The 16,369-nt window shown below is 38.7% G+C and overlaps 1 protein-coding gene across 4 annotated transcripts in view; it reads right to left on the bottom strand.

The window, feature by feature from the left end:
• Positions 1-16,369, bottom strand: part of VTI1A (vesicle transport through interaction with t-SNAREs 1A) — a 303,668-nt gene that overhangs the window by 92,533 nt on the left and 194,766 nt on the right. For 2 of the 4 annotated variants that reach the window (XM_064144392.1, XM_064144393.1), the window contains one exon: positions 15,613-15,674. In XM_064144392.1, coding sequence (XP_064000462.1) covers positions 15,613-15,674 — 62 coding nt within the window. Of the gene's footprint in view, positions 1-15,601; positions 15,675-16,369 lie in introns of all 4 variants that reach the window. The other 2 variants (XM_064144394.1, XM_064144395.1) reach the window with 1 other exon arrangement.

The following is a 16,369-nucleotide window of genomic DNA, read 5'->3' on the forward strand; positions in this document are numbered from 1 at the left end:
CTTGCAGATAGAGCTTTAATAAATCATCAATAATTCAGAGATGACCATTCGAATATGACCAAACAAGTGCAGAAGCACAAGAGACATGCTGTATAACAGTACTCTTCAGAAGAAGAGTGCTCTATAGCATGGTTAACAGCTACCTCATTCAAACGTCATTTCACCCTAGATTTCAACACATGCCTGCTACAGAAACTGTCTAATAAACTCTCTCCTAATTTTACAGCTAAGAGGATCAGCAGGTCACTGCATTTTTCCACAAAATGCAGATGCAATCCTGTTTTATTTTCTCCTTAATCAGAAGTTGAACAGCAACATACTGAAATTTCAAAGGCTTATCACTATGTTCTTGGACATAAAGTTACTACACATGAGATTTTTAGGCATTTCTAGATTATCTTCACGGATTTACCCATCCACATTCTGTTAGAAAGTATGCTTCTCTTTATTTCCCCAGAGAGAGGAGGTGATGGTTGCTAAAGGTAGTTTTCACCAGAGGGAAGAAGTGACTGTCTACCTTCCTGTCTGAGTTTAAACACCTCTCCTGCATACCTACTGTGAACAAGGAAACAACTGCTGTGATAGTAAGTCACAAAACATTGCAACTGTAAGGAAATATTTCTTCTTTGAGGAACCCTGAAGTACTTAACAAATGTTTGTAAAGTACTGATTGTTTGCAGGTTGACAGCAGTCAGCAATAATACAACTCAGTCTGCAACAAGCTATAAGAACATAACTTCTAACAGAAGCAGTGTGAAGAGACAGATGAGGAAGAATCAGTTGCCCTAGCTAGCATATTATGTTTAATATTACTGCTCTTCTATACATACACTTAATCATTATACCTCCGGGGATGCATTAATTGTATTTGTCAACCCAACCCAAATACTCCTTTTTTCTCACCAACACACCAAAAATGTCCCTGAAGGAAAGATGAGCCTGTCACCTTTAACCCTCAAAGTTGCAAGATCTGAGGAAGACAACAAAGGATACCTCCTCTTTCTCATATCTAAATTCAGTAGTTAGGGAGATCATAGAATCACAGAATTAATCAGGTTGGAAAAGACCTTCAAGATCATCGAGTCCAACCTATCACCTAGCACCTTCTAATTAACTAACCATGGCACTAAGTGCCTCATCCAGTCTCCTTTTAAACACTTCCAGGGATGGTGACTCCACTACCTCCCTGGGCAGCCCATTCTAATGCCAATCACTCTCTGTGAAGAAATTTTTCCTAACATCCAGCCTAAACCTGCCCTGTTGCAGCTTCAGACTGTGTCCCTGTGTTCTGTCAATGATTGCCTGGGAGAAGAGACTGACCCTCACCTGGCTACAACCTCCCTTCACGTAGCTGTAGAGAGCAATAAGGCCTCCCCTGAGCCTACTCTTTTCAGGTATGTACTTCATCATGGACTGTGAGGGGAAATCAGACAGTCGACATCCCTCTAAGTTTAGATTCTTCCCATGCTTCTCTTTCACTCCTTGTAAATATATTTACATCATGACTCCAGATTAAGAGAGACACTGCTACGAGTTAGTCCATCATTCACAAACTCTCACCGGCCTGCCACGTCAGGACCATGCACAGATTAACTATGGGCATTTGCTCTTGGAATGTTTTGCTGGGACATGGACCATTATCCTCATTTTAGAGATGCACAGTTACTCAAGATACAACCAGGACAAAGCTTGTGGCTCAAACATTAGTAGTCAAGTTTCTAACTGTTTTTTTTTCACAAATTGGGATGGAAAAAAAAAATAATCTCAACACCTTCATCAGATTAAAAATAAGTTCACAGTATCACAGTATCCCAGTATCATCAGGGTTGGAAGAGACCTCACAGATCATCAAGTCCAACCCTTTACCACAGAGCTCAAGGCTAGACCATGGCACCAAGTGCCACATCCAACCTTGCCTTGAACAGCTCCAGGGACAGCGACTCCACCACCTCCCCGGGCAGCCCATTCCAGTGTCCAATGACTCTCTCAGGGAAGAACTTTCTCCTCACCTCCAGCCTAAATCTCCCCTGGCGCAGCCTGTGGCTGTGTCCTCTCGTTCTGGTGCTGGCCACCTGAGAGAAGAGAGCAACCTCCTCCTGGCCACAACCACCCCTCAGGTAGTTGTAGACAGCAATAAGGTCACCCCTGAGCCTCCTCTTCTCCAGGCTAAACAATCCCAGCTCCCTCAGCCTCTCCTCGTAGGGCTATGCTCAAGGCCTCTCACCAGCCTCGTCGCCCTTCTCTGGACACGCTCAAGCATCTCAATGTCCCTCCTAAACTGGGAGGCCCAGAACTGAACACAGTACTCAAGGTGTGGTCTAACCAGTGCAGAGTACAGGGGCAGAATGACCTCCCTGCTCCTGCTGACCACACTATTCTTGATGCAGGCCAGGATGCCACTGGCTCTCTTGGCCACCTGGGCACACTGCTGGTTACTTAATAGCTTAAAACCAGAAAGCAATACAACAAGAAGCATACCAACACTTGTCAATGCTTAATATTCAACTTATGTGCAATATAGATATGAAAAGACTATAAAAGGGAAACATAGCTCAGTCTTATTTTAAAATATTTGAACTATTACAATATTGTGTATTTTCTATATAATGGCTCATAAAAGGAGTTGTTTTCTTTTCTTCACCTACACACTTGAAAATACCAAAAAAGCTCTAGTAAAAAACCACAAAACTTCTTTCCTTCCACCCTAAGATTAAAAAAAGAATACAATTAGTTTGCTTTTGAAATAGATTTAAAGACTCTGAAAGCTACCTTCTTATGCTTGTAGCACTGAATGGAAAGTGAACGCAATTCTTTTTAATACACACACTTTGTTACCATATATTCAGTGCCTCTGAGTGCAGCAACATTAATGGAGGAAAAAAAATAACATCTCCTATGTGTTAATATTTTGCTGCTAATTTTTTTACAACTGCATAGGCTGGATGTTAGGAGGAAGTTCTTCACAGAGAGAGTGATTTGCCATTGGAATGGGAGGTGGTGGAGGCACCGTCCCTGCAGGTGTTCAAAAAAAGACTGGATGAGGCACTTAGTGCCATGGACTAGTTGACTGGACAGGGCTGTGTGCTAGGTTGGATGATCTTGGAGGTCTCTTCCAACCTGGTTGATTCTATGATTCTAAGAAATTACTAAGACCTCACTCCAACAGACACTCATTTGCTTTAAAAGATGATCTCAAACTGAGCTAAGAAACTGGCTTTCACAAAGCTCTGCCTCTATTAGCAGGCTCATTGTTGCATGTTGTTGAACTCAAGACTCCTCCTCCAGCCTTGTTGACCTGTAAACTCACTCTAACCCACATCACTTCCATTAAGTCCTTTCCCTTCACTGTCTACTTGCAGTGCCAGTCAGGCCTTCACCTAGTGATAAACGTAATTACACTTCCTCATAAAACACAATGATAAACGAAACTGAGTCTACCAATAAAGACTTTAAATTCTAGATATCTTAGGCACAAGCTGTGATGTAGAACACTAAAATGAAGAATACTGTTTTAACATGAGATTATGTGATCTTTCATCTCCTTAAAAATGCGCCAGCAAACAAGATTTTTATTTATCAGTGAACAGGAATGCTTTGGGGGAAACTGAAATATCAAGTCAGTTTCTTTGTTTCTAGCAAAAATACACCCATTCACTTCTATCCCTTGAATATGACTGGATTTTGCTGTTGCTATCTGGTTCATTCTGCTTAAATATTGCTAAAACAAAATTACATTGACTATGAGAGAAAGCAACTTCTCTTCAAGTTTTGAAATCTCTGAACCTTTTAATATTTAATAATTCAGCCTTGCTCATCTGAATTTTGTCCAGGAATATAAGATGGTCTTTATATTCCAAAGATGCCTTCACAAAAGTCTGCAGTACTGGATTTCTGATGCTGAGTGATTATGAAACCCCCTTTTGTTCTCATAACTTCATGATGTATATCTATAACTCTTTCTTGTTTGTGAAGATAAGACCAGCCTTGTCTCTCTAAATGCCATTTCAAAGGAAGATTCAGTTGTTTGACTTTTGATCTGTGTGGCAACTATCTCGACCACCTGCGCTGGGTTTGAGCAGTTACTGAGCTTGCTTTGTACCATCTCATGAACACAGCAAGCCTTTTAAACCAGAACAAGCTGATGTGTGAATACACCAATTTACAATGTAAATACAGGGCCCCACAATATGGGCATCTTTAATGACCAAACGTGTAAAGTACATATATTGTTTACTGATTGTATCATAAATAAAACAGATGGCTCATATTCTCCATCCACCTACAGTGGATTAAAACACAATGGTGCAATAGTCTGGCAAACTGGTAACGTGAAACATTGCTTTGTACTGGTGTAGTAGTATAAATAGCAGTTCACAAATGAGGTACAAAGCCCCACTGCCACTAAGAGTAATTAGCTTAAGGCTGTACTGAAAGAATGCTACCTTCACAATCAACATGTGTGTGCCATTCATACTGAAAACTGCTTCTGAAAAAACACAGCAATGACAGAAAGCAGTAAGGAAGTTTTTAAGCAAGGTTAAGGTAGACCATATGCCTCCCAACACATAGGCAGGACTGGGCACACAGGTTTCTCAAATAATTTGGTATTTAAAAACATTATTTGCAGCCACAATAAGCATGTCAGAGAAACACAGAGTGCTGTTTTTGTTGCTTGCACATGCATTTTTTTTTTGTCAGGACTGAGTTAGTGAAAAATAATTTTAAGATACAATTTTTTATTTAAGATAAAATATTATCCATTAAGTGTTACAGCCTTAAACTATCAGAATATCTACTAAATAAGACAAGATGAAGGCTTTGCTCTAGCTTGCAAATGTTAAACACTCCTTCTGGGTTATGGCTTAGTTAATAAAGTCCAAGCTAAACAAGAGCTCTTAGGCAATAAACACTGCATAGTGAGATCCTGCAAGCTAAGCCATGCTAACACTCATAGAAAAAGTGTCATATTTGCAGGAGGTATACAGGTCAGTGAAAAAAAATCTTATGCTACATTTTTAAACTAGAGAGTACCAATACCACTTGCAATTCTAATAAACTGTAGTGCCTGACCACACAAATTCATTGATTAATTTGTCAGTTCTTCAAAATCTGAGCTGTAGTCCTGATTCCAAGACTGAAGGAGCATGAAAATTTCTCAGTTTGTCTGAAGCAAGCAGGTTGCAAGACTTTCCCCCTTGTTTATATTATTCTAGATACTTCTGAAATTTATTTTCTATTAAATATGTTAGAACTATGGATGATACAATTGTTTTTTCTCCAGCTTTTCCATTTGGCTCAGTTTCCACACAGATTTTTTGCCTTCTTGAGGAGGTTCAAGTCTCCCATATTAGTTACAGGGCCATTCTAAACTAGCAAATCCTCATTCTTCCTATTGACAAGTAAACTAAACAATTTCTTAAGACCACAGTTTCTCATTCATGACTTTGTCATTCTTCAGACAGATGCTCAGCAGGTTGGCACTGTGTGAACATTTCTTATGCAGAGTTTTAAAGGTCCAATACAGCATAATTACTTGCTGTCCAAGGATATAAATTCTCCCTCAGTTTTGGTATTGTCCCATGGCAGCACTAACTTATATGCAACAAACTCAAAGTTACTCTGTTTTGGGTTTTTAGCTGTTGATTTCTCACGGTCATCATTCATGGCCTTTGTGTAAAACTACAAGAACAACACAAATACGCACACTCCCACCAAACAAAATTTGCTCAAACCAAAAGAGATCCTCATTCAATATTAGGGCTATGAGCAAACCACTCACACTTGCAAGTTCAAGCCCTAGATTTTGTGGTAGAACTTGCATGATTTGTATAAAAATCGTACTCAGTAAATCCTGCGTTTTCCTTTATTCCTGTTCTTATGTTTCTTGAGCATAGCCAAAATTCTGACTCGCTACTACGAGCTTGATTGAAAATGATCTAATCTAAAACATTATCTAAGGACAAAATACTGATATCACAGTAGTTTTCAATCAGTTTGATGACTTCATTGTTTTCTTAAAGAATCATATTGGAAAGCTGAATTAATTTTACTTTTATTAAAAGCTGACAATTTCAATCAAGTGTGGCAAGAGAAGTGCCAAGCACTACTGGAAATCATACTCAGAATGCACAAAAGAACTTCTTTATCTGATAAAGATTAACAAAGCTCCTGCAGAGACATGAGAGTAGACTAGGCAAAACAATTCCCACTCCCACCCTTTGTTCCTAAATATTCATCTATCCAGAATGCTGCTGTGTCTACAGGTAACAGTGGGAGAAATAAGGTTAAAATGCTCATGAAATTCTAGTTAATATTTTCATCAATGATACAGACAGTGAGATCAAGAGCACCTTCAGATGATGCCAAGCTGAGTGGTGTGGTTGACATGCCAGAGGGACAGGATGTCATGCAGAATGACCTGGACAAACTGGGGAAGGACACAGTCTCAAGTTGTGCTGGGGAAGGTATAAGCTGGATGTTAGGAGGAAATTCTTCACAGAGAGTGATTTGCCATTGGAATGGGCTGCCCAGGGAGGTGGTGGAGTTGCTGTCCCTGCAGGTGTTCAAAAAAAGCCTGGATGAGGCACTTAGTGCCATGGTCTAGTTGACTAGACAGGGCTGGATGATAGGTTGGACTGGATGACCTTGGAGGTCTCTTCCAACCTAGTTGATTCTATGATTCATGAGGTTCAAAAGAGACAAGTGAGAGGTCCTGCAACTGGGCTGCATCAAAAGAAGTATAGTCAGCAGACTGAGAGAGGTCATGGACATGAACCTGATGGAGAGGGTGCAAGAGAAGCACCACAAAAATGATCAGAGGGCTGTAGCACCTCTCCTATGAAAACAGGCTGAGTTGGGGTTCAGACTGGAGAATAGAATGCTCTGAGGAGACTTACAGTGGCCATCCGGGAGCCTACAAGAAAACTGGGGAGGGACTGTTCACAAAGGCCTGTAGCACCAGGACAAGAGACAGTTGTTTTAAACTAGAAAAGAGTAGCTTTAGATTGGACATTGGGAAGAAGCTCTTACTATGTGAGTGGTGGAACACTGGAATGGTTTGCACAGAGAGGTGGTGGAGACCCCATCCCTAGACACATTCAATATCAGGCTTGATGGGGCTCTGAGCAACCTGATCTAATTGGGGACACCTCTGCTTACTACGGGGGAGGATGAACTACATGACCTCTAGAGGTCCTGTTCAACCCAGTGTGTTCTGTGATTCTATGTTTGTCTGACAACATTATCACCTTTTTCTTAAAATGTTTGAAAGTGATCTTCCTTGAGTTTCAAATGTTACATTTCATCAGTTTAGTATACAATCTATGAGAACTTCATGAGAGCAATTTAATTATGGTGTTTCAGTTTGCAAAGCTCAGTGACAACTACAAATGAAGCTACTGTGGAGAGGCTGAGCTTCCAGGATGTGTTTATTGGAACACTATCCAAGACTTCTATTTTTACATTCCTAAATCCCATCAAAAGGCTTAGTGAAAATGAGAAACTGTAATTTAATGCTATTCTCTACTATTTATGTTCTCTATTTCTTGAAATTTGACCAGAAATTTCTCTTCACAGCAGAAGTCATGGTCCATGACAGAGCACAGAAATCTCAAACGCATCAGCACATAAAAGCTCTCTACTCACAAAGATAGACTTAGCATAAACATTGAGGAAAACTTGGAAAAGTTTGATTGAAGAGATGGGGAATGTTCATCAACACAGAACAGGCCACACAAGTGTCTGCCAGAAATGAAACAGGGATGGGCAAAGCCTCGTTAAATACAAAGGGAACAACTTTTCTGAGATCACTTCCAAGTGTATTCTATTTCTTTTGGTAAATTTATAGATGAAACAAAATTTCCCATTTAGCTATAGGTAGAAAAATGTTACACTTAGGAACAATGGCTTCAACAGTGTAGTAAATGGAATGTGTAACATTTGGCACGTTCTGTGACTGTTATATTGTGAGTGGTGTCAAGAACAACATGATACTTCATTTACTACTGGCCTCAAGGAGTTAACTTTTCAGAAGTAATGATTACTTCAACGAAGTAATCTCAAATTATTTCAGCAATTATCAATATCAGGTTTTGCTAACAGGTTCCCTGCTTCACCCTGCTACACATAAACAATCTCACCACACTAAAAGTATTTTCACTACCTTCACTATTCAGGAATATCATGTCAGAGCGAACTCATCCAACTGGGAACTCTTTTTACCTACTGCAAGAAAGCACTCACAGAATCACAGAACATTAGAGATTGGAAGGAATCTTCAGAGATCACTGAGTCCAACCCCCTCTGCCAAAGCCTGATCCCCTAGGGTAGTCCTCAGAGTAATGCATCCAGGTAGATTTTGAAAGTCTCCAGAGAAGGAGACTTCACAATCTCTCTGCGCAGTCTGTTCCAGGGCTCTGTCACCCTTGCTGTAAAGATGTTTCTAATCATGCTGAGGTGAACCCTTCCATGTTCCAGTTTGTAGCCTTTGCTCCTTGTCTTGTTGCTGTGGACCACCAAAAAGAGATTTGCCCCATTCACTGACACCCACCTTCCACTGACTGTACTGACATAAGACATGCCTTCTCATGATAGCATGTCATGGGACATCTCCTGTGGTTCAAACATGACAATGCTATGAAGTGCCATTATTTTCACTTATGACATTGTGAACCTTCACAGGCTCCAGCTGTGTAATGGTAGTTAGCATAGCTCAACACCAAGAACACTCACAAAGGGTTACATGATATTTAACCTATCATGATGCTTTACATTCTTGATATATGTAGTTCAGGACTAGCTTCGATAATTATCCACTGGGATCCTGCTTTCCTGCAAAAACACAACTGTGCTTCAGATAATGTTCTTTCCAGCTGTTCAGCTGGACACAAGTAGATAGAAGGGGGGGAAACGAGATAGTAATTCCAGATGACAGAAGAGAGGGAATGGAGACGACAGAACAAAGGCCATTGTACATTTATAAAAGGAATGAAAAAAGAGAATTAGAAGTATTGTCTGAAGAATGTGGAGAGTCCTGCTCATAATCTATGTAGTGTAGGCAGACTGACACATGGATAAGGTTTTCCAATCTGAAAAAACCCCAGTGCTACAATATAAATGCTTCTATCTCAATGAACAAGGGACATATCCTTCTAAAACTGCCTAGGTACATGGAGATAAAAACTCTGACTCATTTTGTCCTATGCATTTAAGTCAGTAAAATGTAAAGATGAATCACAATGCTCCTTTTCTTTCTAGGTTTGAAGTAAACTTGACTCTGTGTCACTTCAGCTGTTGGAGCAGGAGGTTTGCAAAGGTTAAGGTGGCATTAAGCTAATCATAGCTACATGCCTGCAATGTTAAAATTGGTCCATTCCATTAGGGATTCAGTATCGTCAGTATATGACTTGGAATTCTCCATGTACGCTGCTTGCTGTAGCCATAGTGGATATAGAGCAGCTCAAAAGACTTCTATAATGCATGAATTGGAAAGTATTTCTAACACTGAAAGATAGCTATATTTTTCAAAAGCATTTTGGAAAAAACATACAGAACACTGCCCAAGAGAGAGGAGAAATGCTTATAAGGTGGCTTGTTACTAAAAATAAGAAATGCATTTTATGTACCTCAGATTGCTCACACCTAGAGAAAAGGGAACCCACAGCATTCTATAATATTTAAAAATTCTTTCTGTTCAGATCAAGAGGTACAGTTTTTGGCTTTGGGTTGGACTCCTTATGAAGAAGAATGCTTACCCTTGACAATACATTTATGTTTTCTAGCTGTTTTGTCCATCACTTCAACAAATAAACAAGGTTTCTTCTTAAAATCAGAGACAAAGTAAGGGCTTGCTAGGTATTAATTAATGCCAATACTTTATCTGGACTATATCTTGTGATTAACAGCAACACAAACCTTACTGATTTCCTTCTGAAAAGATTCAACATTTCATAATTGAGAGAGATTAGTTGTATATTAAAATATAAATATAGACAATGACAGAATAATCAAGTAACTAATATGAAGTGCTTAAATCATGAGTTTTTTAAAATGTTCTTACACTGACTTACCCTATGCACATTTTATGGTTCCCATTTAACAACAGAAATATTAAGGATGGGGTTTGCTCAGTAATTAGACTTGGACATGGATTGGACAAAGAGCACAATAAAATCTGTGTTTCCTCAAGAGATGACTCAGAATCATTCTATCACTCACCCTCCCCTTATTCAGTCTCCCTCAAGTTAATGGAATGATTCCTCTGCTTTAAGCTAACCATATGCTTAAATATGTTCCTGAATCAAGGCCTACATTACTCAAGTAAACAGCTGCAGCTGTAAATATTCAACATGGAGTAGATCTGTTGTTAAAAGATTTACCATTTCTGTCATTTTCCAGCATAGATGCACATCTTGAGATAAAAATGTATGTACCAAAAAGTTGCTAAAGCAATTTTCACTTAGACTTCTTTTGGCTTGAGACCAAACATAGAAAGTTCCTGCTGGAAAGAGGAATTCCTTTATTTGCATGAAAACAAAGCAAACCTAACTGTGTGTTAAAATTCTGCTTGAAGTCCTATGCCAGGCTAACATCCTATGCATCAAATTCATGCCTATTTCTGCTTTTACCATCTGGGAAAGGTAAAGCAGCATCTCTTCTGAATCTGGCCAACTATATTTAAAGAGCAGATATTTTGATAACTAGAGGCATAAATTACTCCCTTTGTATGACCTAAATTCCCTAGCCATGTATTTGTGCATCAAGTGTTCTGGAGACAGAGAAACAAAAGCAAGGACAGGTTTTGTAGATTGCTACAGCTAGCTAAGGAAATCACTGACATAATAGGGACAGGTCTTCCTTATCTTAGTTTGCTGCTTTAGCAACATGAGGTGGCCAGCCTTGTGGAGTGGAATGTGTTGTTTCCCAGTATTTTGGGTATTTGAGTGAGTGTATTTTTGTAATAAATGTTTTCAAATATTTTTCCTTTGAAATTATCAATATATCCATGATGTGTTTTTATTACTTTCTTCTAAACATTATGTTCCAAGATATCCAACTCTGCATCTGCAATATGAAGACCTTCCTTCAGAAGACTTAAGAGACTCAACAGTCAGCATGACTGCTACTGAGATGGGCCTTAACTTAGAATAAAATCCTCTTTGGGGATGGAAATAGAGTTTGGTGGGGAGAGAGGGAGAAATGCCAGTGATAACAGTCACTGTTTGTTTTGCTTTGCCTCAACAAGGACATGACTGCCTCTGGTGTTATTCTTCTGTATACAGAAATGTGAGTTTCGTAGTCAAGAGAGAATGCAGAACAGATGCAATTTACTTTTCACATCTCAAGGAGTGTGAGAAAGAAAGTTAAAAAAAAACCCAACAGATTATGTATCCACTGCTGAATAGCCACCTGGTCAGGTCAATAGTGGAGTCAGAACACTAAAGACTACACTGAATGTCATCTCAGTCTAATGACCACAAGGGCCTCTTCAGAACTGCTTAGGTTGTCAGAACTGCTATGAACAATTGCAACCTTGGTCCAAACTCCCATGGCCAATTCTGAAACACTTAATGCTTTAAATCACTTCTTCTTAGGATCAGAGGCAATGGGCACAGGTTGGATGATGGGAAACTCCATTTAGATCCTCTCAAAATTTGCTTATTTCACCTACTACTGGAACAGATTGTTTAGAGAAGCACTGATATCCCCAGCCTTGGATGTGTTCAAAATCAGATTTGCTTTGATCATGAGGTCGGACTGGGCAACCTCTAGAGGTCCCTTACAACATAAATTCTTTTATGTTTCTATGAAATGTTGAAAAATAACTGTAAAGTTTGAACTATCCTTGGGTTCAGAATTACAAGGAAGTTGGAACAGAAATGATGGAAGTAGCTAGTGAGTGAAGAAGCCCGACTACAGCTAGCATGGAGTGAGAGGCATTCCCTGTTTCTTATTGTAGTTGCATGGGTCACATAGCTGTGGGCAAGTCATATAACTTACTACCTGAAAGCTGAATACTTATTGCTTCATTTCCACCAGTTGGAGCTGGTCTGATTGCCCTATTGGAAATCAAATTTCAAAAGTCACTTGTAAGAGCAGATGTGTTAATGAGCTTCTCAAAGCATCATTGAGAACAACTCAGAATATTGGAATCCAAGGATTGAAAGAGAATTTTTGACATAAAAAATTCCTAGTGAACCAGACAGAATAAAAAGCTGTTCTAGGGGATCATAGCTGTTTTTTCTAAAACAGTTTTCTGCAATTTGGAAGGAGGTAGATAGAATTTATCTGCTAATTGGACAAAGATTCAAATCTAATGATTTTTTTAAATCTGTTTACTGTTTGTTTCCCCACTGGGCTGTGTGTGGCTTGGAGACAGTCCAAATGATTTTCTTCACAGCTCTTCTAGGCTGTTGGCTTAGGGTATGGCCAAAGACTGAAGATCTTTCAGAACATATTCTTTTCTGCATCTAACACACTGTGTGCTCCACAATTCACAATGGGGTAGAGGCCAAAGCATAATTGTGTGAGATGGTAATATCACAGATGACTGCAGAAGACGTAATTTCCTTAAGTTAAAACCTATCTGAAAATTCTGTAACTGAAACTACACCAAGCTTCTGTTATAGTCTCACACTTTCAAAGAGGAGTCATAAAATATCAGGAAATCCAGAGCTATAGATACATGTGAAAGGAAATTACTAATGCTTTGAGATTATCAACATGCCAATATTATCCTAGCAATGTAAAGCCATAAGTGGAATGTATATATTTAGAAGGAAAAAAGAACACATTATGAATGTATTGATAATTTCCAAGGAAAAAAGTCTGAAAACATTTATTACAAAAATTCCCTTACACAAATACCCAAAATACTGGGAAACAACACATTCCACTCCACAAGGCTGGCCACCTCGTGTTGCTAAAGCAGCAAACTAAGATAAGGAAGACCTGTCCCTATTATGTCAGTGATTTCCTCAGCAATCTACAAAACCTGTCCTTGCTTTTTTTACTGTCTCCAGAACATTTGATGCACAAATACATGGCTAGGGAATTTAGGTCATACAAAGGGAGTAATTTATGCCTCTAGTTATCAAAATATCTGTTCTTTAAATATAGTTGGCCAGATTCAGAAGAGATGCTGCTTTACCTTTCCCAGATGGTAAAAGCAGAAATAGGCATGAATTTGATGCATAGGATGTTACCCTGGTACATGACTTCAAGCACATCAGTAAATCCATATTGTGGAAGCAGCAACTAAGTTGAACAGCATTAATTTTAACATGAACTTCTCTGTATAATGATGATGTGAAGAACAGTCCTCCAGTGTGCTTCTTTATTGGTTCTAGTAATTAACTGAAACATGTGCTACGTACTGAAGTATGCAGAAATTAGAACACAACTGCCAGTTTGTGCTAATTATTTTTCTTACAGTTGTATTTATCTAATCTGTGCTGTATTTTATGACTATTCATGTGAGTAAATAACATTAGGACGATGCTGAGTCTGTGATAACAATAGACTTTTCTACCCAATATTCATAAACAAATTCACCAGAGGTCTATTACACAGTTTTAAATTACACCCCGAGAACCTTCTACTCCAAGTTGCGTCTATACTGAGGAACATTTACCTGAAGTAAGCTTAAATCCTAACCTGCCTTTTATCCAGATGGGTGGCTCAGCTCAGCCTTTTTGTTAAAGAAAAAGGAAATCCAGTGCCCCTCTGACTCACAGAGGGCTGACTTGGTGTTTGACTATGTAATCCCTTTGTCTGAAAAGAAGGGCTCAAGTATATTTCTGAAAGATTGTATTTTTCATTTGGCTTATGGAACACTTATAAACTGGGACTCCTAACTGTGATTCCCAAACACAAAACAAAGTCAAAGGTTACGGCATGTGTTTTTGCTTCAGCTTCTCCAAATTACTTGCAAATGTATTCAAATACAATGTGAGGAGATACTTTATGTTATTGAAAATAACAGACTAGAGGGTGCTGCAAAAAAAGGCTGAGGTACCTCAAGCATAAACATGGAAAGAATACATTGGTTTAGAAACTCATAAATCCTTATTTGAATCTGCCAACCTGAAAGCCAAGTAAAGCCCGAAAAAACTATTTTTCCTAAATGCTATGTCTGATTAAGCCATACTATTAAATGACAGCTGAACTTTAACATTAATATGATATTATTTAAATAACTGCATGATTTTTTTTTTACACTAAAATGATGAATGATTTTTGGACAGCTCAATTGACACAAAGCAAGAAACCCCTTTAATGAGATTTGACAAAATGGAGACATATGCAGAATATTCGTTACAGCTCATGTCGCAGAGCCCTTCCTGGGGAGACTTGGGTTTGGTTGTGTCTTTTCTTTCGTTCTTTTTTTTTCCTTTCCCATAGTTTATTTTGATTGTCTACAGGCACTGAACCATCCCTTTCAATTGCCACTTCCTTTCTCCATGGAGTTTGAATTTAGCTTGTGTCATTTACATATTATTCTTAATCAGAGGATTTTATGTGTTACAGTTTGCAGTTGCAATTGTAAGAAATCTATGGAATGAAGGGATGAGGTTCAGTCATTTTAACCTTTGTCAGCTGGGTATACAAGGACCTAACAAAGATTTTTATTTGAGTAGACTAAAGAACAACTTATTAAAATCTGGTTGTGACATTTTCTAAGCCAAGTGATAAATCTAAAACTCCACCAAATATTTCTCTCTCTCTTTATTTTTTTTTTAAATAAGCTAATTGCATTAAGCAAAATATGCAATACAAACACCCATGGAAGGGTAATTTCATACTGAACATTTCTGAGTATGCTCTAAACTCGTTAAAACAGTATTTTTCATAGCACCTGACACCATCTACTAGAGGGATGCTTCTTCTCTTTAGGAAGCTGAATAGAGAGAGAAATATGGACAAGACAGAGAAGCTCAGGTGCTGTTTCACTGGGTAAAGAACACATACACAGAGATGCCACTAATTTAAAAGACCCGCCTGGGAAGGTACTTCTATAAACTTAAGATGAGTAGCAATCACTGGACATAGGTTTTTTGGATGTTGCAATTTTTACCTTCCTGTATCACCCCAGTTTTATCACAGGGACAATTTTCATAATATTGAAACCATGCTAAAACCACAAGCTCTGACAGTGTGCTTGCCCTATCTATTCAGACAGATCCCTTTTCTTTGCGTGAAAATATTTGCTGCCCCAAAACATTTACAAACTGTCTCACATAAAAATCTATCAGGGAGTAACCCCTGAAAGAACTAAAACTATGCAAGTATAAGTAACACAGGATATCATCATTAAAAAGCTTAATTTTAGAACACATACAAACTCCTCCTAAACACAAAGAAACAAAGGTGAGAAATGACTGTGCAAGGGGTAATCTCTCAAGCTACAGAAAGCTCTTTCCATAGCTGTGATAAAGCCTTCTGTCTAACATGTTTGCTTTGCCACCAGCATAAGATACTCCACATAGCAGTCCATGTACAAATAGTCAGGTATGCAAGCAAAATGCTGAGGTTGAATTAAAACTAAAGATAAAGGCATGGGTGAAGAGAGAGGCAAAAAGAGAAAGATCAAAAGTGTCCCTACCTTGGCCTTACCTTCGCAACATTCCTGTCAAAATCCTGGAACTCTTCCCCAGGTTTGCATCGGTTTCTCTAAGCTGGGAAGAAAAGAGCCCCATTAAAGGTAAAAGGCATATGCACTCCATTCTGTACAAAGCACAGATAATTCTCCTGTCATCTAAGGCAATCAGCTTTGGGATTAGCCCACAACAAACTCTCATCTAAGAACGCCATCAAAGCTCTGAAATTTAAAATGCTTTGCTTGGTTTTCACTTACATAAAAATGGAACCCAAGTCCTTTTCAATGACAGTTGCATAAGGAAAAGGCAGTGATATGGAACAGTATCTTTTTATTCATTTTGCATGAAGGAAACATATCTATACCATCTCTTAAATACAAAACTTGTCCTGACCTTACAGCAACCACAACTGGGATGCATGCCCAAGTATTCTGTGAACAGCATTAAGTATATACATAAGGTGCAGTGGTACAATACATATTTTTGCATGTAAGGATCACATGCTTGCTGAAAATAACATTTTTAGTGGTTTATTAGGACACAAGAAACCTACATTTATAGCTAAACGTCATGAGTTGACTTGCTTTGCAGCTGTCTAAAACCTTGCAAAATATGTATAAGCAAAATCGAATGAAAAAAAAATTGGAAAGATGAAAATTATGAAACACATCAACTTCATGTCCAAGTGGAGGCCAGTGACAAGTGGAGTTCCTCAAGGATCAGTACTGGGACTGGTCTTGTTCAACATCTCCATTGGTGACATGGACAGTGGT

This window comes from Pogoniulus pusillus, chromosome 6, assembly GCF_015220805.1.
Source record: "Pogoniulus pusillus isolate bPogPus1 chromosome 6, bPogPus1.pri, whole genome shotgun sequence".
Classification (NCBI taxonomy): Eukaryota; Metazoa; Chordata; class Aves; order Piciformes; family Lybiidae; genus Pogoniulus; species Pogoniulus pusillus.